At 48.8% G+C, this 23,922-nt stretch overlaps 1 protein-coding gene across 2 annotated transcripts; it reads left to right on the top strand.

Annotated features, from left to right (window-relative positions):
- Window positions 1–1,090: 1,090 nt before the first annotated feature.
- Window positions 1,091–23,603, top strand: TATDN1 (TatD DNase domain containing 1). 2 transcript variants are annotated; one of them, XM_061547874.1, is made up of 12 exons: window positions 1,091–1,218; window positions 5,610–5,675; window positions 6,090–6,139; window positions 7,072–7,135; window positions 12,109–12,249; window positions 14,906–14,948; window positions 15,484–15,569; window positions 16,205–16,245; window positions 18,901–18,977; window positions 19,578–19,648; window positions 19,761–19,887; window positions 23,021–23,603. In XM_061547874.1, the coding sequence occupies exons 1-12, from the start codon at window positions 1,182–1,184 to the stop codon at window positions 23,115–23,117; spliced, it is 900 nt and encodes a 299-aa protein (XP_061403858.1). In that variant the 5' UTR covers window positions 1,091–1,181; the 3' UTR covers window positions 23,118–23,603. The 2 variants fall into 2 exon arrangements, with proteins under 2 accessions (XP_061403858.1, XP_061403859.1); XM_061547875.1 differs by lacking the exon at window positions 1,091–1,218 and adding an exon at window positions 1,309–1,641.
- Window positions 23,604–23,922: the final 319 nt, after the last annotated feature.

The following is a 23,922-nucleotide window of genomic DNA, read 5'->3' as shown; positions in this document are numbered from 1 at the left end:
TCAATCAGTGCAGGTGTGTGACTGTGTGCATCTCAGTCAGTGCAGGTGAGTGACTGTGTGCATCTCATTCAGTGCAGGTGTGTGACTGTGTGCATCTCAATCAGTGCAGGTGAGTGACTGTGTGCATCTCATTCAGTGCAGGTGAGTGACTGTGTGCATCTCATTCAGTGCAGTGAGTGACTGTGCCCATCTCATTCAGTGCAGGTGAGTGACTGTGTGCATCTCATTCAGTGCAGGTGTGTGACTGTGTGCATCTCAATCAGTGCAGGTGAGTGACTGTGTGCATCTCATTCAGTGCAGGTGAGTGACTGTGTGCATCTCATTCAGTGCAGGTGAGTGACTGTGTGCATCTCATTCAGTGCAGGTGAGTGACTGTGTGCATCTCAATCAGTGCAGGTGAGTGACTGTGTGCATCTCAACCAGTGCAGGTGAGTGACTGTGTGCATCTCAACCAGTGCAGGTGAGTGACTGTGTGCATCTCATTCAGTGCAGGTGAGTGACTGTGTGCATCTCAACCAGTACAGGTGTGTGACTGCGTGCATCTCAGTCAGTACAGGTGAGTGACTGTGTGCATCTCAATCAGTGCAGGTGTGTGACTCTTGGTCCATCTCAATCAGTACATGTGAGTGACTCTGTCTCACCTTTCCAGTGAGAAATCAATTCCCAGCACAGTCAGTTCATTAACTAATTAGCATATTTAAAATCAAGGATGCGCTTTCACGCATAAAGTGGTCACAGTATCTCTAGAAAAAACTCGGAGTGAAATCGATACAACCACAGCAACGATCAGTTGACAATCAGCACCAACCAAATAGACAAATTCGATTAATCGATTGTAATTTAATTTGCGAATCTGATCAATTCACACCACGTATGACGTCACGCTAGGCTGTATGATGACGTTTCACGTCGGAGGTTTGGTGGGTTCAGCACCCGAGTGACGTCTGGTTAGAGAAGGGGCAGTGACGCAACGTGACGTCATGTAAGCGGGTGTTCCTTCAGCTTATCAAAGACGTCACGCCATGCTGTACGTGAAAGGGGGGGGGGGGTTACCACCCGAGTGACGTCTGGTCAGGAGGTGGCGGGGGGGAGGGAGAGATGTGACGTCATGTCACCGGGCGTTCCTGCAGCTCGGCGTGACGTCAGGCGAGTGGGAGCGTGGCGAGGCTTCCGTTCTCGCAATGGCGGCTATTCGCAGCGCGGCGCTGAGATTCGTGGGTGAGAGAAGACGCCATTCCTTCTCCTCATCCCTCTCCCCTCCGTGGCTGAGTGCCGCGATGAGAGGACCACCGCCTCACCCCGCCCGGCCTCGCTGACCGCACCCTGTAGCTCCGTAGAGGACGGAAACACTGGCGGCAAGGCCTAGTCGAGTTCCCCGGGGCTAGCGTGAAGCCTCGGTCTCGCCTAGCGCCGTGGCCTGGATTCATTGCCTCGAACCCCACGGAGGAGACCGGCTGCACCGCCTCCTCCTTCCCGCCCGATCATGTTGCCACGGTTACAGAATCAATGATTATACTGCAGGAGGCGCAATCCGATGAGCTATAAAGCTCTTTAATCATAGATATCCAGCGTGGGGCACGAGATCAACGTTACTGCAATAAACTACCCATTAACACGATGGGAGTGTTAACTAAAGGCAAGGTAAACATGACTTTAAATATATACAAATATAACTTTTTTCTCTTAAACAGTTAAAGCCCACTGAGCTACGTTGCTCTTTAGAAGCTGCGTGGCTGTTACAAATGATAGCTCCGTGAAGTGGCTTATCGTTTGGAAATATATAGCAGCCTAAAGTATAGAAGACACCCACTCGCCCAGCCACTCATTCGCCCATTCACCCAGCCACCCACTCATTCATCCACTCACCTAGCCACCCACTCATTCACCCAGCCACCTACTCAACCAGCCACCAACTCATTCGCCCACTCACCCAGCCACCCACTCATTCACTCACCCAGCTACCCACTCATTCAGCCACTCACCCAGCCACCCACTCATTCACTCACCCAGCTATCCACTCACCCAGCCACCCACTCATTCACCCGCTCACCCAGCCACCCACTCACCCAGCCACCCACTCTTCATTCATCCACTCATCCACCAAGGCTGTATTATCCAATAGGCTACAGTAGTAGGCACTGTCTGGTGCCTACGAAAACTAAAGTGCCAATGAAAACTAATTTTGACCCCTGTTTTTTTTTATTTAAAAAAATTTAACCAAGATATCTTATCGAATAAAAATATGTATATAGCCAGGACAGGCACCGCGTATATAGAAAGAGGCTGAGTCATGCTAATCGTTCTTTTTTCTCATAAGGTGTGAGAGAAATTTACACCAGAGATTAACTTTTCGAGATTTTCTTCATTGATAAGTTTTCGAATAGCATTCTTCAAATGGCGTTTTTCGCACAATCTCATTCTCAACAGGGAGAAGTGCAAGGGAAGACAAAGTGTCGTCCTGTGGTTTATCGGCTTTGGAAAAAGAATGCTCCACCTTCACAACTTGTTTCCCAAGATGGTGTTGGCAGTGCGAACTTACCTGTGATTAATCACACCGCGCTGGATAATTGTGCACTCGAGCATATGGAAATATCGGAAACCATTCTGCATAGCTGCAGGTAGACCAGGTGTGGATTGTTTAAGAGCAGGCAAATGGTGATCGGATGTAGATTCGGGGCAATCTTCTTGACCGAGAATTTCAGCTGTGTTGTGACATAGAGGCTGAGTCTGTTGATCGCCGTTGCAGCCGTGGTCAGGTCGCTCCCCCAACACTTCTCTGGAGGACAACACAATGCAGTCACGTACCCATCTTCTCCAAGCTTCATTATTTTTCCATAAGCGGTTTTTTGAGTTAGATTGCGTAAATATATAAAAGTGTCATTAAAACCCGCCACCACCCGACAGCCAACTAGTAAGAGTTGTCACATGGTGGCGGATTTTAACGACACTTTTATATATTTACGCGATCTAACCCAAAAAACCTCTATCATGGATGACATTGGTCGCGAAAGCCTACGTGTTAAACTAACCATTATTTTTATTGTCTATTGAGCGGATCCTGCACCTCCCACCTCGACAGGAGAGGGGACGGGGTGGACCGACTACAATGGCCAGATATACATCCTTAAAGCAGTGTAAACATTCTGGAGAGCCACTGGCTGATCGGCTTGTCAGATGTTTGGGCTTTGAGCATATTCGAACGAAGTACTGACGTGTGAAAAACGGGCGGAAGTGACAGCGGCGGTAGTGGTGACATGGACAACAGCAGTGCCAACTGCTGGAAAGTCATCACTGATAGGCCTGCCGAAACAGTACCTCGAGCCTACACGAACCTTGATCCGGCCCTGCTCAAATGAGTTGGCTTATCTTACAATAATTTCTATAGCGCCTTCTCCAAGGCACTTTATGCAGAATTAACAAGGGCGCACAACATATGAATGTAATGGTGGAGATGAGGTGAATGAAATAGATGAGAGGAAGCAATTGGAGGCGAATCTGTGATGGTGATGCGTGCATTCAGTGAAAGCGAGATTGATGACAGTAAATGATGAATGGATTGAATGAGTGGGGTTGATGAGCGGTAGCCGTGTAATGAGAATAAGAAGAGGTAACAGTAACGGTGGTGGTTATGAGATGGAGAGTGTGGGGGGTCGTGGGGTGAGCTAGGGATCATCAATAAGTGAGCTTTGAGTGCGGGGCAAAAATTAGTGAGCAAAGGTGACTGCTTAATGTGGCGTAGTGGACGTGTAGTAAACATCGCCACTATAGGGAGACATTATTTGGGTCTTTCGGTAAAGTAAAAAAAACTACGACGTTTCGATCGCAGCATAAGCGTTCGTCATCAGGAAGAGGGGGTTAGCTTCTAAAGGTAAACTGTTTAAAAAGGTTTGAAATGGGCTTAGCCCAAATGTCAGCAGCCAATGTTAATGTAAGTGGTGGGCAGCGACGGTGGTAGGTTTTCCCATCAATCAAAGGGCTGCCAAGTAAAAATGAGCATGATAATGTTAGATCGTTGAGTGGTCCACGGCGGGCACCCTGAGGTGGCTATGTTAATGTGAGAGATTAGCATGTTAATGGAGATCGCAAAGCATGTACATTGACCCTCCCCTCTGGTCTTCGCACCCTGATGGACTCTCAAGTGACGACATCACATTTATCCCAGCCCGTCTCAGGCCAAATACACGAAAGGGAGGATTTCTCCACAACTCTGATGATGCTGCTCACCCGAGCTATAAGTGATCGAATTTTGGCATTGTTCTCGGGTCTGACACTGATAGACTCGGCCATGAAGAAGGCTGCTGTTTCTGGTGTAGGCCAATCGGTTTCAAAGACAATGCCCATATATTATCAGAGCATGTTTGCATGTTCACAAATACGTGTGGTTAATGCAGTCTTTGATTCTTTGCAAAAAGTATCTGGTGTTTTATTGCCGGAAAGGGTAAAACCTATTCTTATTTTTCATACTCCAATGATGCTGCTTGTTGTGGTTGTTGTAATCACCAGCTACTCGGATTGTGTAAATGTTCCTGTGGGTTTAACTCTCCAACACAACAACCGGTTTAGTGCTGAACTAGCCACTACATTGGCCACGTATTGTGTAACGTGACAAACCTCTCACTGATAGGCTGTGTTGGGGTGGTAGTGGCGAGTTTAATGACATGTATACTTATGCAATCTCGAACCCACAAACACCTCTATTGTGGATAATGTTAAGACTGCAGAAGGAGGAATGCAACGAGCTATAAAGCTATATCTTGACCTAAAGCTTTCGTGACTGCAGAATTCATATTCTTTGGGTCTTTCGGTAGTCACGTAGATAGGTTATTTTTTTATTTTTTGAACCTATCTACGTGACCTTACCGAAAGACCCAAAGAATATGAGCTATAAAGCTCTTTCACAGATCTCCAGTTATGGGCACGGGGTCCTACAAGTTACAACAGTGACTGACAATTCATAACTACAGATAGGTGTGAAACATAGAGAACAAAGTTAAGCAAATCACTAAATATGTCTAAATAATGAACAGCTTGTACGAGAGGCGTGGTGAGTGCTGAACTCCCACCCCCTCTGCGTGTGCTACAGTGCCAGCCTTCATAGGTGCTGCTACTACTTGCTACTAACAGCTCTTACCCCTACAGTCTGTTACAGACTAAATGGGGGGTCTTTGTGTGTGTGCGGTAGCACAGCGGTCAGCGCTACACTGTGCGATGAACCCAGCGACCTGAGTTCGATTCCCGCTCACGGCCAACACCAGTGACGATTATTTGAACCGACCCTGGGTCTCCCCTAGGTCGACTCAGCCTCAAATGAGTTACCTGGTGCGGTCTGTAAACATCACCACTGGGGAAACAAAGGCGGCCGATCGTGGTATTGGCCACCCACCCCCTCGTGTACCGTGCCAGCCTTCATGGGTACTGCTGCTCGTGAACAGCGCTTTCCCCAACAGTATGTGACAGGCTATACGGGGGATCATTGTCTTTGTATCTGAAAGTGCAGCTAGCATGGCACAAGCGCCGTCGTGACGTCACCGCCACTGAGTGGTCAATGGTCGTTTTTGTTGATATTGTGTGTACATATCCGTATGTGTGTCTTTGTGTCTCTCACTCAGATATTGGGGTGAACCTAACAGACCCCATGTTCAGAGGCATCTACAGAGGCCAGCAGAAACACAAAGGTACATCACTCTCACTCAGAGGGTATCTCTCATACAGAGTTATCACTCACGCAGAAGCATCAATCAGAGGTATCACTCTCGCTCAGAGGTATCTCACAGAGATGTATCACTCAGAGGTGAATGTGAGTAGATGAGTGAGTAGGTGGGTAAGTGAATGTGAGTGGGTGAGTGGTGAGCAAATTCATGTGAATGAGTGGGTGAGTGAATGTAAGTGAGTCGGTAAGTGAGTGAGTGGGTGAGTAGGTTAATGGGTGAGCGAATGAATGTGAGTGGGTGAGTGGGTGAGCGAATGAATGTGAATTGGTGAGTGAGTGAGTAGGTGAGTGAGTAGGTGAGTGAGTGGGTTGGTGGGTGAGGGAGTAATTTAATTAGTATTTGAGTGAGTACCGCTCTCCCCATTGTCTCTCCCGATAGACGACTTTGACGATGTCATCCGCAGAGCGGTGGATGCAGGCGTTGAGAAGGTTCGTACTGGTGGTGATGGTGGTGGTGATGGTAATGATGATAGTGGTGGTTGTGGTGGTTGTGATGGTGGTGGTGGTGTTGGTGATGGTGATGATGGTGATGATGGTGGTGGTAGTGATGGTGGTGGTGATGGTGGTGATGGTTGTGGTGGTTATGGTGATGGTTGTGGTTATGATGATGGTGGCGGTGATGGTAATGATGATGATGGGTGCTGGCAATGCTGTGGATGGTGATGGTAATGTTGATGTGGATGGGGTTGATGATGGTAGTGGTGATGTTGATGATGATGGTGGTGGTGATGATGATGATGATGTTAGTGATGTTGATGATGGTTATGTTGATGATGGTGGTGCTGGCAATGCTGTGGATGGTGATGGTAATGTTGATGTGGATGGTGTTGGAGATGGTGATGGTGATGTTGATGATGATGGTGGTGATGATGTTGGTGGTGATGATGTTGGTGGTGATGATGTTGGTGGTGATAGTGATGTTGGTGATGTTGATGATGTGGATAGTGATGGTCATGATGTTGATAGTCTTGATAATGTTGATGATGGTAGTGATGATGGTCATATTGATGATGGTGATGTTGATTATGTGGATGGTGGTGGTGATGATGATCGTGGTGATGATATTGTAGATTATGTTGTTGATGATGATGTTGGTGATGATGTTGTTTATGATGTTGGTGGTGATAATGATTTTGTTGATGATGGTGGTGGTGATGTTGATAATGATGACGGTGGTGATGATGATGATGGTCATGTTGGTGATGGTGATGTTGATGATGGTGATGTTGATGATGTGGAAGATGGTGGTGACGATGATCGTGGTGATGTTGTTTATAATGTGGATGGTAATGTTGTTGATGATGATATTGATGATGTTGATGGTGGCGATGTTGTTTATGATGTTGCCGATGTTGTTGAAGTTCATCATCACGGGAGGCAGTCTGAGCGACAGTGAGGAGGCGCTGGCACTGGCTCACACCTCAGGTGAACTCCTCGCCCTCCGCTTCCACCTCCCAGCAGTTTCCAAAGCTTCATATACACAGCAGGCTACGAGTCTGAATCTGTGTGAGTCCGTGTGTGTATGTGAGTCTGTGTGAGTCTGTAAGGGTCAGGGTGAATCTGTGTTAAGTCAATGAGTCTGTGTGAGTCTGTAAGGGTCAGGGTGAGTCTGTAAGGGTCAGGGTGAGTCTATGTTAAGGCTATGAGTCTGTGTGAGTCTGTGTGAGTCTGTAAGGGTCAGGGTGAGTTTGTGTTAAGGCTATGACTCTGTGCGAGTCTGCGAGTCTGTGCGAGTCTGTAAGGGTCAGGGTGAGTCTGTGTTAAGGCTATGGGTCTGTGTGAGTCTGTGTTTAGGCTGTGAGTCTGTGTGAGTTTGTGATTCTCTATGTGAGTCTGAGTCTTTTTGTGTCTGTATGTGTCTGTGCGAGTCTGTGTGCGTCTGTGAGAGACTGAGAGTCTGTGCGAGTTGGTGTGATTCCGTATGAGTCTCTGTGAGTGTGTGAGTCTGTGTGAGTCTGTGTGAGTCTGTGTGAGTCTGTGCGTGTCTGTGTAATTCCGTGCGAGTCTGTGTCAGTCCGTGTGAGTGAGTGTTAAGTCTACGAGTCTGTGCGGATCTGTGTGAGTCAGTGTTAAGGATGTGTCTGTGAGTGTGTGTTAAGTTTGTGAGTCTCTATGTGTCTCTGCGAGTCTGTGTGTGTTTGTTTGAGTCTTCATGAGTTTGTGTGAGTCTGCGAGCAGCAGCTTCAAAGCATCATACGCACAACAGATTGCGAGACTGTGTCAGTCCCTGTAAGTCTGAGTAAGTCTGTGATTCTGTGTGAGTCTGTGAGGGTCTGTGAGTCCGTGTTAATGGTGTGAGTCTGTGAGAGTCTATGAGATTCTGTGAGTCTGTGTTAAGTGTGTGGTCTGTGTGGGTCTGTAACAGACTGAGACTCTGTGCGAGTCGGAGTCCGTGTGAGTGTGTGAGTTTGTGTGAGTCTGTGTGAGTCTGTGCGTGTCTGTGTAATTCCGTGTGAGTCCATGTGAGTCAGTGTTATGTCTACGAGTCTGTGCAGATCTGTGTGAGTCAGTGTTAAGGATGTGAGTCTGTGAGTGTGTGTTAAGTCTGTGAGTCTTGTGTCTCTGCGAGTCTGTGTGTGTTTAAGTCTGCATGAGTTTGTGTGAGTCTGTGAGCAGCAGCTTCCAAAGCTTCACACTCACAGCAGGCTACAAGTCTGTGCCAGTTTCTGTGAGTTTGTGTGAGTGAGAGTCTGTGAGAGTCTGTGAAAGTCTGTGAGTCTGTGTGAGTCTGTGAGTCAGTGTTAAGGGTGTTAGTTTCTATGAGTCTGTGTGAGTTTGTGAGTTAGTGTTAAGGGTGTTAGTCTGTGAGCATCTGTGAGTGTGTGAGTGGGTCTGTATGAGTCTGTGTGAGTCTGTATGAGTGTCTGTGAGGCATTGTTAAGTGTGTGAGTCTGTGTGTGTCTGTGTGTGGGGGGCTGTACGAACCCAATGACCAGAGTTCGATTGCCCGCTCATGGCCAAAAACGGTGACGATTATCTGAACCGGTCCTGGGCCTCCACTAGGTCGACTCGTTCTCAAATGAGTACCTGGTGCAGTGTGTAAAAATCATCGCCACTGGGGAGACAAAGGCGGCCGGGCATGGTGCTTGCCACCCACCCTCTCATGTGCCGTGCCAGCCTTCAATGATTCCTCGCCAATAGCACTTTCCCAACAGCCTGTTACAGGCTATACGGGGGATCTTTGTCTTTATCTTGTGAGTGTCTGGGTCTCTGTGGGTCTCTGTGAGAGTCTGTGATATTCTGAGAGTATGTGTGTGTCTGTGTGAGTGTCTCAGTCTCTGTGAGAGTCTGTGCGATTCTGTGAGTATGTGTGTGTCTGTGTGAGTGTCTCAGTCTCTGTGAGAGTCTGTGATATTCTGAGAGTATGTGTGTGTCTGTGTGAGTGTCTCAGTCTCTGTGAGAGTCTGTGCGATTCTGTGAGTATGTGTGTGTCTGTGTGAGTGTCTCGTGGGTCTCTGTGAGAGTCTGTGAGATTCTGAGAGTATGTGTGTGTCTGTGTGAGTGTCTCAGTCTCTGTGAGAGTCTGTGAGATTCTGAGAGTATGTGTGTGTCTGTGTGAGTGTCTCAGTCTCTGTGAGAGTCTGTGCGATTCTGTGAGTATGTGTGTGTCTGTGTGAGTGTCTCAGTCTCTGTGAGAGTCTGTGATATTCTGAGAGTATGTGTGTGTCTGTGTGAGTGTCTCAGTCTCTGTGAGAGTCTGTGCGATTATGTGAGTATGTGTGTGTCTGTGTGAGTGTCTCGTGGGTCTCTGTGAGAGTCTGTGAGTGTGTCTGTGTGAGTGTCCCGATCTCTGTGGGTCTCCATGTGAGTCTCTACAGTGAGGGAAAAAGTATTTGATCCCCTGCTGAATTTGTACGTTTGCCCACTGACAAAGAAATTAGCAGTCTATAATTTTAATGGTAGGTTTATTTGAACAGTTGGAGACAGAATAACAACAACAAAATCCAGAAAAACGCATGTCAAAAATGTTATAAATTGATTTGCATTTTAATGAGAGAAATAAGTATTTGACGCCTCTGCAAAACTTGACTTAGTACTTGGTGGAAAAACCCTTGTTGGCAATCACAGAGGTCAGACGTTTCTTGTAGTTGGCCACCAGGTTTGCACACATCTCAGGAGGGATTTTGTCCCACTCCTCTTTGCAGATCTTCTCCAAGTCATTAAGGTTTCGAGGCTGACGTTTGGCAACTCGAACCTTCAGCTCCCTCCACAGATTTTCTATGGGATTAAGATCTGGAGACTGGCTAAGCCACTCCAGGACCTTAATGTGCTTCTTCTTGAGCCACTCCTTTGTTGCCTTGGCCGTGTGTTTTGGGTCATTGTCATGCTGGAATACCCATCCACGACCCATTTTCAATGCCCTGGCTGAGGGAAGGAGGTTCTCACCCAAGATTTGACGGTACATGGCCCCGTCCATCGTCCCTTTGATGCGGTGAAGTTGTCCTGCCCCCTTAGCAGAAAAACACCCCCAAAGCATAATGTTTCCACCTCCATATTTGACGGTGGGGATGGTGTTCGTGGGGTCATAGGCAGCAATTCCTCCTCCTTCAAACACGGCGAGTTGAGTTGATGCCTAAGAGCTCCATTTTGGTCTCATCTGACCACAACACTTTCACCCAGTTGTCCTCTGAATCATTCAGATGTTCATTGGCAAACTTCAGATGGGCATGTATATGTGCTTTCTTGAGCAGGGGGACCTTGCGGGCGCTGCAGGATTTCAGTCCTTCACCGCGTAGTGTGTTACCAACTGTTTTATTGGTGACTATGGTCCCAGCTGCCTTGAGATCATTGACAAGATCCTCCCGTATAGGTCTGGCCTGATTCCTCACCGTTCTCATGATCATTGCAACTCCACGAGATGAGATCTTGCATGGAGCCCCAGACCGAGGGAGATTGACAGTTCTTTTGTGTTTCTTCCATTTGCAAATAATCGCACCAACTGTTGTCACCTTCTCACCAAGCTGCTTGGCGATGGTCTTGTAGCCCATTACAGCCTTGTGTAGGTCTACAATCTTGTCCCCGACATCCTTGGAGAGCTCTTTGTTCTTGGCCATGGTGGAGAGTTTGAAATCTGATTGATTGATTGCTTCTGTGTACAGGTGTCTTTTATACAGGTAACAAGCTGAGATTAGGAGCACTTCCTTTAAGAGTGTGCTTCTAATCTCAGCTCTTTACCTGTATAAAAGACACCTGGGAGCCAGAAATCTTTCTGATTGAGAGGGGGTCAAATACTTATTTCCCTCATTAAAATGCAAATCAATTTATAACATTTTTGAAATACGTTTTTCTGGATTTTTTTGTTGTTATTCTGTCTCTCACTGTTCAGATAAACCTACTATTAAAATTATAGACTGATCATTTCTTTGTCAGTGGGAAAACGTACAAAATCAGCAGGGGATCAAATACTTTTTTCCCTCACTGTATGCGATTATGTATGTATGCTGAACTTCTTTCGCACCAGGGTATATAGGCAACTGCGCTAATCGGAGATGCGGGGGGTAAGGTCAACAAACAAAACACAGCAACAACAACAAGCAACAGTTCTACAAAATGTATTTTCAATTTAGTAGTGTATAGTGTAATGTATAGTAGTGTGGTGTATCGTAGTGCATAGTGTAATGTATAGTAGTGTATAGTGTAGCTTATAGTTATGTATAGGACCTTAGTGTATGACAGTGTAGTGTAAAGTGTCGTGTGCAGTGTTTAGCGTAGTGTGTGTAGTGTAATGTAGAGTGTTATATGCGTGTTGAACTTCTTTCCCACCGTACGTAGCCAACCGCGCTAATCGGAGGACAACAAACTAAATACAACAACGAGCAGTTCTAAAGAAGTGAGTTTGCCAATCTCGATTATTATTTCAAAGTTGCATAGCTCCCAGTGGCTTCCTAATATCGTAAGGAAGAGCGTTCCAGACGGCCGCAGAAGCAGCGCATTTTAAAGTGCCGCACGATGATGCAGTAACCACAGTATTTGTTCGATGGCCAGCCAAAAGCTGCTGTGAGGATGATAAGTCTCTACGCGAGTCTCTACGCGAGTCTCTGTGTGAGTCTCTATGTATCTGTGTGAGTCTGTATGTGAGTCTCTGTGTGAGTCTGTATGTGATCCTTTGTGTTAGTTTCTGTGTGAGTCTTTGTGTGAGTCTGTATGTGAGTCTCTGTGTGAGTCTCTGTGTGAGTCTGTATGTGAGCCTCTGTGTGAATCTGTATATGAGTCCGTGTGGTGCGTCTCTGTCAGGAGTTTGTGTGTTACTCTCTGTGAGTTTCTGTGTTAGTGTCTGTGTGAGTTTCCGTGTGAGTTTCTGTGTGGTGAGTCTTTGTGTAAGCCTCTGTGTGTGAGTCTGTTTGTGTAAGTCCCGAGTCTCTGTTTGAGGAGTCTCTGCGGTGGCCCCACTGGTACAGATCGCTTCCTCTGCACCGTGGGCTGCCACCCGACTCGCTGCGCCGAGTTCGAGGCGGAGTCCGAGACCTACGGAGAGCGCCTCCTGGCGCTGGCACGGAGTGGAGCCCCCAAGGTTGCGGCGGTCGGGGAGTGTGGGCTGGGTGAGGTGCCACTCCCTCACCCGCTCACTCGCTCCCTCACTTGCCGACCCACTCACCCATTCGCTCACTCTCTCACTCACTCACCAACTTACCCACTCACTTACCTACTCACTTACCCACTCATCCACTCACTCACCTACGTACCCAACCACCCACCCACTCAATTACCCACTCACTCATTCTAGATTTGAAGCTTTCGTGACTACAAGGATTCATTTTCTTAGGTTTTTTCGGTAAAGTCACGTAGGTAAAAAATTAAAATTAATAAAAGTAAAATAAAATAAAAATCACGACGTTTCGGAGGCAACACAAGCCTCCGTCTTCAGGTGGAACCGTCACAGCCCGACAGCTGTATCAAGTAAATGAGAGATTACAAGAGATACCACTCCGTATATATAATGGTTGAGGGGGGGGGGGGGGAAGGGCCAGGAATGGCCAACTTTTTATTATTATGGTAAGGTGCGGCTTGAGACTATGAATAGACTGCATAACAAATTACTGAGCCTTTATTATGGAGAGGTGCGGTTTGTGACTACGCCTAGCCTACATAACAAAAGTGTGAAAAAAGAAGCTAAACCTGGTAAAACAAAACTGGCTGTCTTTCAGTAACATGTTATAGTTGTCTGTCAAATAAGATGGTCCAAATAAGTGTAGTTAAATCTTTTTTGCATGGTTAATCACATCTTTCCAATGATTACTCAGTTTGTAACCATCATCACGGTTGAAATTATGTCTGTGTTTGTATATTTGTATGGCTTCGTGTACAAACCTTTGATGGTAGCCAGGAGGTTTGCAGAGCACCTTGGTCTCGGAAAAGACAATTTCATGAAAGACAACTTCATTAGCCACCCACTCACTTACTCACCCACTTAGCCACCCACCCACTCAGTCACGCACTCACCAACTCACTTACCCATCCAATCATTCATCTGCTCCCTCACCCACCCATTCACTTACCCACTCACTCAGTTAGCCACCCACTCACTTACTCACCCACTCACCCACTCACCCACACACCCACTCACCCCTGCTCGCTCGCTCAACCACCCATCCCCTCAATCACTCACTCACCTCCCCCGACCCCCGCCAGCCCACCCCTGCCATACACAGGGTAGACAGACCCAACTACAGTGATCTCCATCCAGTAGTGGACAGACCATGTTGATGATGATGGAGCAGCCACCTGTGAACAGAGCGCCTCCCACAGGACGAGATGGAGCGACGGTGGCATCAGTATTGTGTGCAGGTGCTGGGTGCTGTATCTCATCACAGCATTGAGCCACGGTGGCTAAGAGATGTTAACTACCTCACCTAGTATGCATGAGGTCGTGGGTTTGATCTCAACCCTGAAGCCACGGTGGATAGTTGTTTACTGCCTCGGCTGGTATGCAGGAGGCCTTGGCTTCGATCCCGACCCAGACGCCACATTGGCTAGCAGATGTTAACTACCTCGCCTGGTAAGCAGCAGGTCGTTTGTTCGATCTTGACCCTGACGCCAACGTGGCTAGCAGATATTAACTATCTTGCCTGTATGCAGGATGTCGTGGGATCCTGATCCTTATGCCAAGGTGGTTAGGAGATGTTAACTACCTCGCCTGGAATGGAGAAGGTCGTGGGTTTGATCCCGATCATGACGCCACATTGGCATAGGGGATGTTAACTACCTCGCCTGGTATGCAGGAGGGTCGTGGGTTCTATCCCGACCTTGACTGCTGCTGTATGTGTGGAGTTTGCATGTCTGTCTCCCCATGGATTTTTTAAAAAAATTGTTAGTATTTTGCTGCTATAAATTTCCACACGATAAGCCACTTCGTTGAGCTATCATTTGTGGTGGCCAGGTCACGGCTGCGCTTTCGGCATTTTTCCGTGAGCCAAATTGCCGTACCGAATGGTCCAATTTCGGCATGCACGTAGAGCGACGCCGCGCGCCACGGCCAAAACGATGACGCAGTCTAGTGGTGGCGCGCGTGGTGAGCGTTAGTGCAGACCTGCTGCTTCGAACTTTACCTTGTTTATGCGCTCTGTGCAAGCCAACCCACTCAGGAGTGTCGTATACACCTACAGTACATCAAGCAGTAATAGAAATAATGTCGTGTGAAAGTGTAAAATAATGTAGTCTTTAAGTAAACATTAATTGTTAAGTAAAAAACGTGAAGTTTAAGTTCGTGTAATTTGGTGTTTATGTTGTAATTTAGTGATAAAGTGAACATACAGTACAGTAAGTCCATGCGAAGTGCATTCAGCTCCCCGCCACAACCTCTGTGACCTACCACATTCAACATACCACGTCCTCCTTCGCATGCAGCGCTGGTTACTGATGGTAAGTGTTACTTGGAAATACATTTTTCGAAAACATTTAGATTTTTTTTTATTGGGGCAGGAGGAACTGGGGAGTACAATTGTACATAATTAGGAAAATTAGATAATTTGGCAAGGCCATATGTGTCGAATTAACAAGGGTTTACTGCATACGTGATTTGTTTACCTTTCCTATACTTTGCACTCCCATCGTGTTTATGTGTTGTGTGTTTGTTCTTCTGACCCTGTGCCCCTCGAACTTGACATCTCTGAAAAAGAGGTTTATAGCTCATCAGATTCCTCCTCCTGCATTACAAACACAGATTATGATTCTCATTCTCTGCTCTTTGGTTTTCAGACTACGACCGGCTCCAGTTTTGTGCCAAAGAGACGCAGCTCAAGTGAGACACACACGGGAACACAGCACACACGGGGACACACAGCATACAGGAGACACAGCACACATGAGACACACAGAACACACGGGGACACGCAGCACACAGGAGACACATCACACATGAGACACACAACACACACAGCACATACAGCACACACGGGGATACACGGAGACACAGCACATACGAGGACACAGAGCACAGACGGCGACACACGGGGCCAAACAGCACACAGAGCACACACGGCATACTCGGCACACACGGGGACACACAGCTCACACAGCATACAATATACATACAGCTCACACAGCATACAATAGACATACAGCTCACACAGCATGTCTCCCCGTGTCCCCCCACGTCTGGCTGCGTCTCCCCGTGTCTCCTCATGTCTCCCCGCATCTCCCCACATCTCCTCGTGTCTCCCCGCGTCTTCCCACATCTTCGTGTGTCTTTCCACGTCTCCCCATATCTGACTGCGTCTCCCCGCATCTCCCCCGTGTTCCCCCCCGCATCTCCCCGCATCTCCCCGTGTGTGTAGGTTCTTTGAGAAGCAGTTTGAGGTGGCCGAGGAAACTCGGCTCCCCATGTTCCTGCACTGCAGGAACTCACACAGCGACTTCCTTGGTGAGACTCAGCCCGTTCCAAGTGCAGCCCCATCCAAGTACAGCTCCACACAGCTTTGTTATCCTCCATTATCTGACTCCAACTCTCAGCCAGTTGTACAGTAAAACTCAGGAGACCAGGGGGAGAGAACTTACAAAGTCTGTCCACTCACTCATATTCACTTATTCACTTGCTCTCACATTCACTGACACACTCGCTCACTCACACACTCTCACTGACACTTTCACACACACTCTCACATCCTCACTCACTCACACACTCACTCACACACTCACTCGCTCTCATGGAGCACGGGGCGGCTAAAGCACAGCAATTTGGCACAGTAGGGGCACAGGTGGTGCATCTGCCAGTCATCTAAGTCAGTCAACCCATGTCACCTGCTGGGTCTGTCCCCTGATGTCCTGCGAGCGAGACTTCGACACTTTACATGGCCTCAAAGTGCACGTAGGCTGGCACAGGCATTGTGGTGACGTCCACAGCCGTGTAGTAACGAATGGTGGCTGTTGTTGTGTTTGTGCCGGCTTTCGTAGGTGCTACTCGCAAACAGCACTTGCCCAACAAGTCTGTTAAAGGCTCGATGTGGGCCGATGTTTGTCTTTTGCTGTGTGTTGCGTGCGCGTGACTGCGTGTGACAGACATCGTGAGGAGGAACAGGGATCGCTTCACAGGTGGCGTGGTGAGTGCCAGATCGGTTCGCTCGCATCTGGATCAGGGGACACGAATTAAGGGAAGTAATAAATATCAATAATAATCTCGAGTGTAGATCTGTAGAATCAATTCAAAGTTCTGATTTTGACTTATTTCTGGAAAAAAATGCTCACATGGAAAATCACATCTAGCCAGTTAACCTTTTTTTTATAATTTTATTGTTTACCAGCTTATATCCCCTGAGCTCTTAGCTTTTATTCAGAGGTAACCTCGCCACACATGATGATAGCTAATCATCGAAGTGGCTGATATCGCCCCACGACACTTGTGTCAGGCTAGGTGCACTTCGAGGCCACTTGAAGGCTCGCTGACAGGAGGTCACGGGACAGACCCAGGTGCCATGGGTTGACTTGAGGGTTGACCTGTGGCTCCCAATGTGCCAAATCTCTGCATTTTAGCCGTGTGATGCTCTGCACGTTGTTGTGAGCATCGCTCCTCTGCCCGACGTTGCTACTGGAGGGCGACTGCCTCTAACTGCTCAGTAGCGTCCATCATGAGCCTCCTCTATAGACGCCGATCTTGACACTGCTGGTGCCATTATTCGGCAAGTCCACTCAGCTTCACATCTTCTTGTACCATATCAGTCCACTTACATTATGGGACCTCCCTTGCCAGTATCAAATATAAGAATAGGTTTTACCCTTTCTGGCAATAAAACAGTTGTGTTAAGATGTTAAAACACCAATCTGAAAACTTTTGCAAGGAATCATATCTGCATTAACCAAATATACTTGTGGTGAACATGCTAAAAAAAAACATGCTCTAGTAGAATATGCATTGTCTTTGAAACGGATAGCTTTCTTACTGGTATAACACTGTTTGAGACTAGGCTTTAAAGAAAGCTGTCTTTGGAGAAGACCAATCAGTTTCAAAGAGAATGCATATACTACCAGAACATGTTTTTTTGTTTGCATGTTCATCACAAGTATATATGTTTAATACAGACATGTTTCCTTGCAAAAGGTTTCAGTTTGGTGTTTTAACATCTTAACATCTGTTTTATTGCCAGAAAGGGTAAAACCTCCTTTTATATCGGTTCATCTCTTCTCCAGCCCATGTTATGCCCGTTTAGCTCCCTCTGTCCAGGCAAACAGAAGCTGCTTGGGAATGTGGTGGCTGGGCATGCGGGCTACATGACCCAGCCAATGCAGCCTTGCCGACCAGAGGAGCTCACTGATGATAGGACTGTGTCCAGATAATATCAGTGATCTGTGATCTTGGATGGATCGTAGGTAGACCAGCCCGAATGTTTCAAACCAGTGCAGATGACCGAGAAGATCCAAAGCTTCGTGTGCAGTGATAGACCAGTAAGCTTCCAAACAGCGCGTTTGATGACACAAATACCCAGGGAGGTGCTAAGGTTTGTTGGTGCTGATGGTAAAGGCCCCACCTCTTAGTGGCATGCTTCAGGTTCAGTAGCAGAGCCTCCAATTCAAGCACGCATGCACAAATAATGACAAAGATCCCCCGTATGGGCATAACAGACTATTGGGGCAAGTATTGTTAGCGAGCAGCAGCACCTATGAAAGCTGGCACTGTGGCACACGGACGGGTGGGTGGCCAGCAACTCTACTCAGGAGCCCGGGAGTCGATGCCAAGCTCTCCCCCATGTCATCTCTATACGGGACGACTGTTGCGCTGCCCCTGTCCCTGCCACACAGCTTTTGTGCTCAGGCATGGCTCCCTAGCTCCGTCTAAAACAATCAAGCGCCCCCTGCTGGTAGTAGCACCAGCAGTTGCTATAGCTGCTGCTGTCCAGGCTTGGCTCTGCTGAGCCTGCGAGCTCTAAGGATGAGGTGGCCCCCTCCCCACCGCTCTCCTCATCCCTTTCCTCTCTCCCCTTTATCCATCCCTCTCCCCCCCCCCCTCCTTTCGTCCCTCTCACCCACTCCCCGTCCTTCTGCCTCTCCGCGTCCCTCTCTCCATCCCTCTCCTCTGCTCCTCTCCCTGGCCCTCTCCCCTCCTCGTCCCTCTCCGTCTGCCTCTCCCCGCCCTTCTGCCTCCCCCCGTCCCTCTCCCCATCCCTTTCCCTGGCCCTCTTCCCGTCCTCGCCACTCTCTCTCTCTGGGACCCGTTTTGCAAGCATCAACAGGCCGGAAAAGGAGAAAAGTCTTCATCTTCTTCTTCCACGCATTTGTCCCACTCGTGTGGGGTGTTCTGCTGTCCCCTGCCAACCTTCTCCATGCTGCCCTGTCCTGCGTCATCATTTTTTCCGCTTATCGGGCCACCATGTCCGATCGCACCACATGCCCCCCCCCACCTCTTCATCTGCCTTCTTCCTCTTGATATCTTTCCTTCCCCTTGCATCACTTGCCATCTTCTGACCGACATCTTTTTCCCGTCGTCTCTCTCGACATGACTAAACCACACCAGTCTTTTCTCTCTGTCATCTTCTCTGTGATTTCTACCACCCTGAGACATCCGCTCACTTGTTCATTTCTCACCCTGTCCTTGTTAAACCCCAACAACTCTGTCAAGGGTAAAGGATGAAGTAATAACACAGGGCGGTAACATAGTTTGCGTTTGACCATCTAAACACTTCCTGTGTTATTATTATTGGTTGTGATTGTTGTTATTATCATAGCCAGAACAGTCTACAGCTATTGTAATTTGTTATCACCAGGTCCACTCGTTTGATGGGAGCAAGGAAGAGGCAGCGGCTATCGTGGAGCAGGGACTTTTCATCGGCATCAATGGCTGGTACAGCTCCCCCCTGCACTACAGCCACCGCTGCCTCCACCACCACCACGGCCACCACCACTACCACCTGCATTACCACCGCTACGACCACCACCGCTACCACCACCTCCACGACCACCACCACCTCTACCACCGCTACCACCACGATCACCTCCACTACCACCGCTAACACCACCACCGCCACGACCACCACCTCCACGACCACCACCTCCACGACCACGACCACCACTACCGCCACTACCACCACTACCACCACCGGACACATCCCATCAGCCACATACGCCCCCCCAGGAGTACCACGCAAAGCCCGATTGGTTCAGTTGTGGTTAGGTTATTGTTGTGGTTAGGTTGTGGTTAGGTTGTGATTGTAGTTAGGTTGTGGTTAGGTTATAGTTAGGTTGTGGTTAGGTTGTGATTGTAGTTAGGTTGTGGTTAGGTTGTAGTTAGGTTGTGGTTAGGTTGTGGTTAGGTTGTGATTGTAGTTAAGTTGTGGTTAGGTTGTGGTTAGGTTGTGATTGTAGTTAGGTTGTGGTCAAGTTGTGTTTAGGTTGTGCTAAGATTGTGATTGTGGTTAGATGGTGATGCAGTTGTTATTCCCAGTTCACTGAAGACGCGCGAGAATCTGGACGCCATCAAAAGCATCCCGGCTGAGCGCCTTCTCATAGAGACAGGTAAGCATGGCGACGGTTGTCGAAACACAGCGACGGGTGTGGTAACCATGGTGATGAATGTGATGAACCGAGGTAACGGCTGTGATGGTGCTGTGGGGGTGTGCTGCGATAGATGCGCCGTGGTGCTCCGTGCGCCCCCTCCACGCTGGGTTCCCCTTCGTCTCCACCCACTTCCCCTGCAGCAAGAAGTGGGAGGAGGGGAGGGCGCTGAAAGGGAGACACGAGCCCTGCTTCATCGTGTAACCTACACAACGCATACACACAAGCATACACACGCATACGTACACACAAAAACAACGACTCCCCCTATAGCCTGAACAGACTGTTGGGACAAGTGCTGTTAGCGATCCCCTATGAAAACCAACATGACACCCGAGGGGGTGGGTGGCCAGGACAACGCCCGGCTGCCTTTGACTTCCCAGTGGCGATGTTTACACATGGCATCAGGTACTCATTTGAGGCTGAGTCGACGTAGGGAAGGCACAAGACCGGTTCAGATAAGCATCACTGTTGTTGTCCATGAGCGGGAATCGAACTCCATCTGTAGTGCAGCGCGCAAACCGCTACACTATAGATCTCCAACAACAACAACTGCCACAACAACCGCCATTCGCCACTAAATGGCGGTGACATCACCGCGGAGCCTGTGCCAGGCCATATGCACTTTGAGGCCACATAAAGTATTGAAAGCTCACTGACAGGAGGTCACGGGACAAACCCAGGTGCTATGGGTTGACTGAATGGGATGACTGGCAGACACACCAGCTTTGCTCCCCACTGTGCCAGCTTGCTTGGTTTTAACCGCCCGGCTCTCTGCACGTTATTGTCGCTCCTCTGCCCTCCATTATTTCTGGAAGGCGACTTCCTCGAACTGCTCAGTAGCGTCCTTCACGAGCCTCCTCCACAAAGGCCGATCTTGACACCACTGGTACCAGTCATTGGCAAGTCCATTCAGTTCTACGTCCTCTTGTACCACATCACTCCATCTTCTCTTTAGCCCATGCCGCGCCTGTTTAGCCCCCTCTATCCAGCTGGACAAAAGCCGTGTAGGCATGTGGTGACTGGGGAATGCGGGGTACGTGGCCCAGCCAATGCAGCCTTGCCGGCCAGATTTGTGAGCTCCTCACACAATCTATCCTGGGTTTAACCAGGCTGGATTGTGTGAGGAGTTTAACCAGGCTGGATTGTGTGAGGAGCTCACAAATCAGGCAGATAACCTAAACACGGATCTGCCATTAGGTGGGTGATGTTTCATAAGCATAGAAAAGGGAGGGCATGACCATGGCCAAGAAGACTCAAAGCTTTGTGTGGAGCCACAGACCCCAGGGAGCTTCCACACAGCATTACGCAGCCTATGAAAATAAAATGCCTCTCGACTGATTTGGAGTAAGACCCCTGCTGTAAAACCGGAGCCGGCCATACGCGCACTGCCCAGTTATGGGAAGCTCTCCACTCTCTACAACTGCCCCATCACCAATGGGGAGTTGATGTGGTGGAGAATTTCACTTGGGAGATCATCTCTGCCCGGCACCTTTCCTGGTCTTAGACTCTGGATTGCCTTCTGTACTTCATCAACAGATGCCACTTCAGCTAGCCACGCACATGGGGTGACCGCTTCCAATTTTTGAGGTACCGTAGCCTCAGCAGGGTCTCTCGGGAGGTTTGTACCATGTACTTAAAGCAGCCATTGCAGCTGCATGAGCCACAGTCCTAAACCTGGCCTATTTCCCCTCGGTATCAGGAGAGGAGGAAGATGCCAACCCCAGGTGCGAGCAATCATCAGCTAGCTGAGACCAGGCCATTGTGGGTTTGAATGGGGTCCTAGATGTACACCAACCACCGGAGTGGAAGAATGGCAGGTACATTTTACAGATAACAAGCCGATGGTCAGTGGGCAGATCAGCTCCACGGTAGGTCCTCGTGTCAAGGACATGGGCCCGCATCCGCTGTTCCGCACCAGTGGATGTTCTTGCTTGGACCCGGCGTGCATCCATAATGTGTGGATGTGCCGATGCCGGAACAGCGTATTGGTAATTACAAGTCCATGGGCTGCACAGAAGACTAACAGCCTCCCATGTTTTATTGAGCTGATCTGGCATATGCCTTCCAATCACTATAGCTCAGGTGTCAGCGTCATGACCTACTCGGGCATTAAAGTAATACAAAAGGATGACTATATCCTGAGGGGCCACTTTTTAGCTAGCACCTCAGACAGGATGTTATAGAAGGCATCTGACTCATCGGCCTTGCTTGCATCCTCCCACTGATGTTCATCTTCAGGTGGGGGCGTAAGCAACCACCACCACAGTTCATTGCCTCCCGTTGATGGGGAGGCAAGCCCATAGTAGCCTGGGGCTTACAACTTTCCACACTTCACTGCTACGCTCCCATGACCCCCTTAATTATTTTGTTCAAAAGAACAGCCACACCCTGTTATTTGGCCCCTAGTAGAGGATTCAACCCCTCATGGTGACTGAAGCCAGAGCCAGTCCACTGGACTTCCCGAAAACCACAGAGATCCAGGCGGTACCGATCCAGCTCACAACAGAGGAATGGCAACATCTCCGCAGTGAGCATTCGACCATTCCATGTGGCCACTCGCAGTGGTTTTTTGCAATTTCTGGAGGAACCCCGAGGGTATGGGTTCAGTGTCCTGGCTCTACCAAATAGGGTTCGGCCAGGCAGTGCCATAGACTCCTGTTCCTCCCAGAGTCTCCGGCACTAGCTTTTTTAGATATTTATTTTGTGGTTTCGTTGTAATTCAATTGAAGGTAGAAGCGTTACCAGCTCCTCGCACCCATCCAGCACCCCCATTAGCTGCTGTTCTGGTAACGTGCTCCATGATTGGAATTGGCAATGGTCATAGGCACCATAGTGTTACTGTCCGGCACCACCGAGGAGACATACACACACAACATACATAGTGTACACAACACACACATAACGTACAGTGTGCACAACACACACACAATGTACAGAGTGTACACATCACACACACACAACATACAGAGTGTCCACAACACACACACAACATACAGTGTAAATAACACACAACGGAAGCATGCTAACTGCTCCCCACGATATATACAACACACAGGAGACACACAACACACGTACACAATATATACAACAATTACACAACAAACATACAATATATGCACAATACACTGAACACATGAACACATACACAATTCTTGTTGATATTCCTGGCGATGTTGATGCTGGTGGGGAAGGTGATTACTGATGGTGATGACGATGATGTTCATAATGTTGATGGTGGCGATGGTGATGATGATGATCTAGTTGATGTTATTGACGATGATGTTGACAGTGGTGATGTTGGTGATGGTGGTGGTGGTGATCTTGTTCCAGTCAAGTGCTAGAAATCATCGCAGCCGTTCGCGACGAGGATCCATCAGAACTCGCGGCAACGATCTACAGCAACTCCACTCAGCTGTTCCGCCTCTAGCCTCATGAAGAACCATCTACAGCAACTCCGCTCAACTCTTCCATCTCCCCCTCGCCCCATCTCCCCCTCGCCCCATCTCCCCCTCGCCCCATCTCCCCCTCGCCCCATCTCCCCCTCGCCCCATCTCCCCCTCGCCCCATCTCCCCCTCGCCCCATCTCCCCCTCGCCCCATCTCCCCCTCGCCCCATCTCCCCCTCGCCCCATCTCCCCCTCGCCCCATCTCCCTCTCGCCCCATCTCCCCCTCGTTCCATCTCCCCCTCGCCCCATCTCCCCCTCGCCCCATCTCCCCCTTGCCCCATCTCCCCCTTGTTCCATTTCTTTCTCGCCCCATCTCCCCCTCGTTCCATTTCCCACTCGTTCCATCTCCCCCTCGTTCCATCTCCCCCTCGCTCCATCTCCTGCTCAATACATATTCCCCTCGTTCCATCTCCGCGATGGAATCTGCTGTGTTTGTTCAGGAATAAAAACCATGCACGCTCACAGATTCTGGGGCAATCTCCGACGTGGCTTTGTCCTCTTAGATACACACCGAGCACTCACAGTCACTGATAACCTGAAGCTTTCCTTAACACAACCCCCATCTCTTCTACCCTAGCCTAACCCTATCACTACCAAATCATTACTCCAACCCCTATCATTACTCCAACCCCTATCACTACTCCAACGTTTATTGCTACCCGTATCACTATTCCAACCCCTATCACTACTCCATTGCCCCTATCACTACTCAAAACTCCTATCACTACCCCAATCTCTAACACAATCAGAACCCCTCCTTAACCACTCCCACATGTTCTACTAAAC

This window comes from Lethenteron reissneri, unplaced genomic scaffold (genome assembly GCF_015708825.2).
Source record: "Lethenteron reissneri isolate LAM-NWPU_2019-01 unplaced genomic scaffold, ASM1570882v1 scaffold_214, whole genome shotgun sequence".
Lineage (NCBI taxonomy): Eukaryota > Metazoa > Chordata > Hyperoartia > Petromyzontiformes > Petromyzontidae > Lethenteron > Lethenteron reissneri.
Note: the sequence above shows the minus strand (reverse complement) of the source record. Positions and strands in the feature narration are given on the sequence as shown.

Bases quoted from the DNA above. Each gene is read 5' to 3' on its own strand.
- TATDN1 (XM_061547874.1), top strand. From the start codon at position 1,182: ATGGCGGCTATTCGCAGCGCGGCGCTGAGATTCGTGG. The intron at 18,978-19,577 runs GTACAGCTCCCC...TGTTATTCCCAG, and splicing joins TTCATCGGCATCAATGGCTG to TTCACTGAAGACGCGCGAGA. The intron at 19,888-23,020 runs GTAACCTACACA...ATCTTGTTCCAG, and splicing joins CACGAGCCCTGCTTCATCGT to TCAAGTGCTAGAAATCATCG.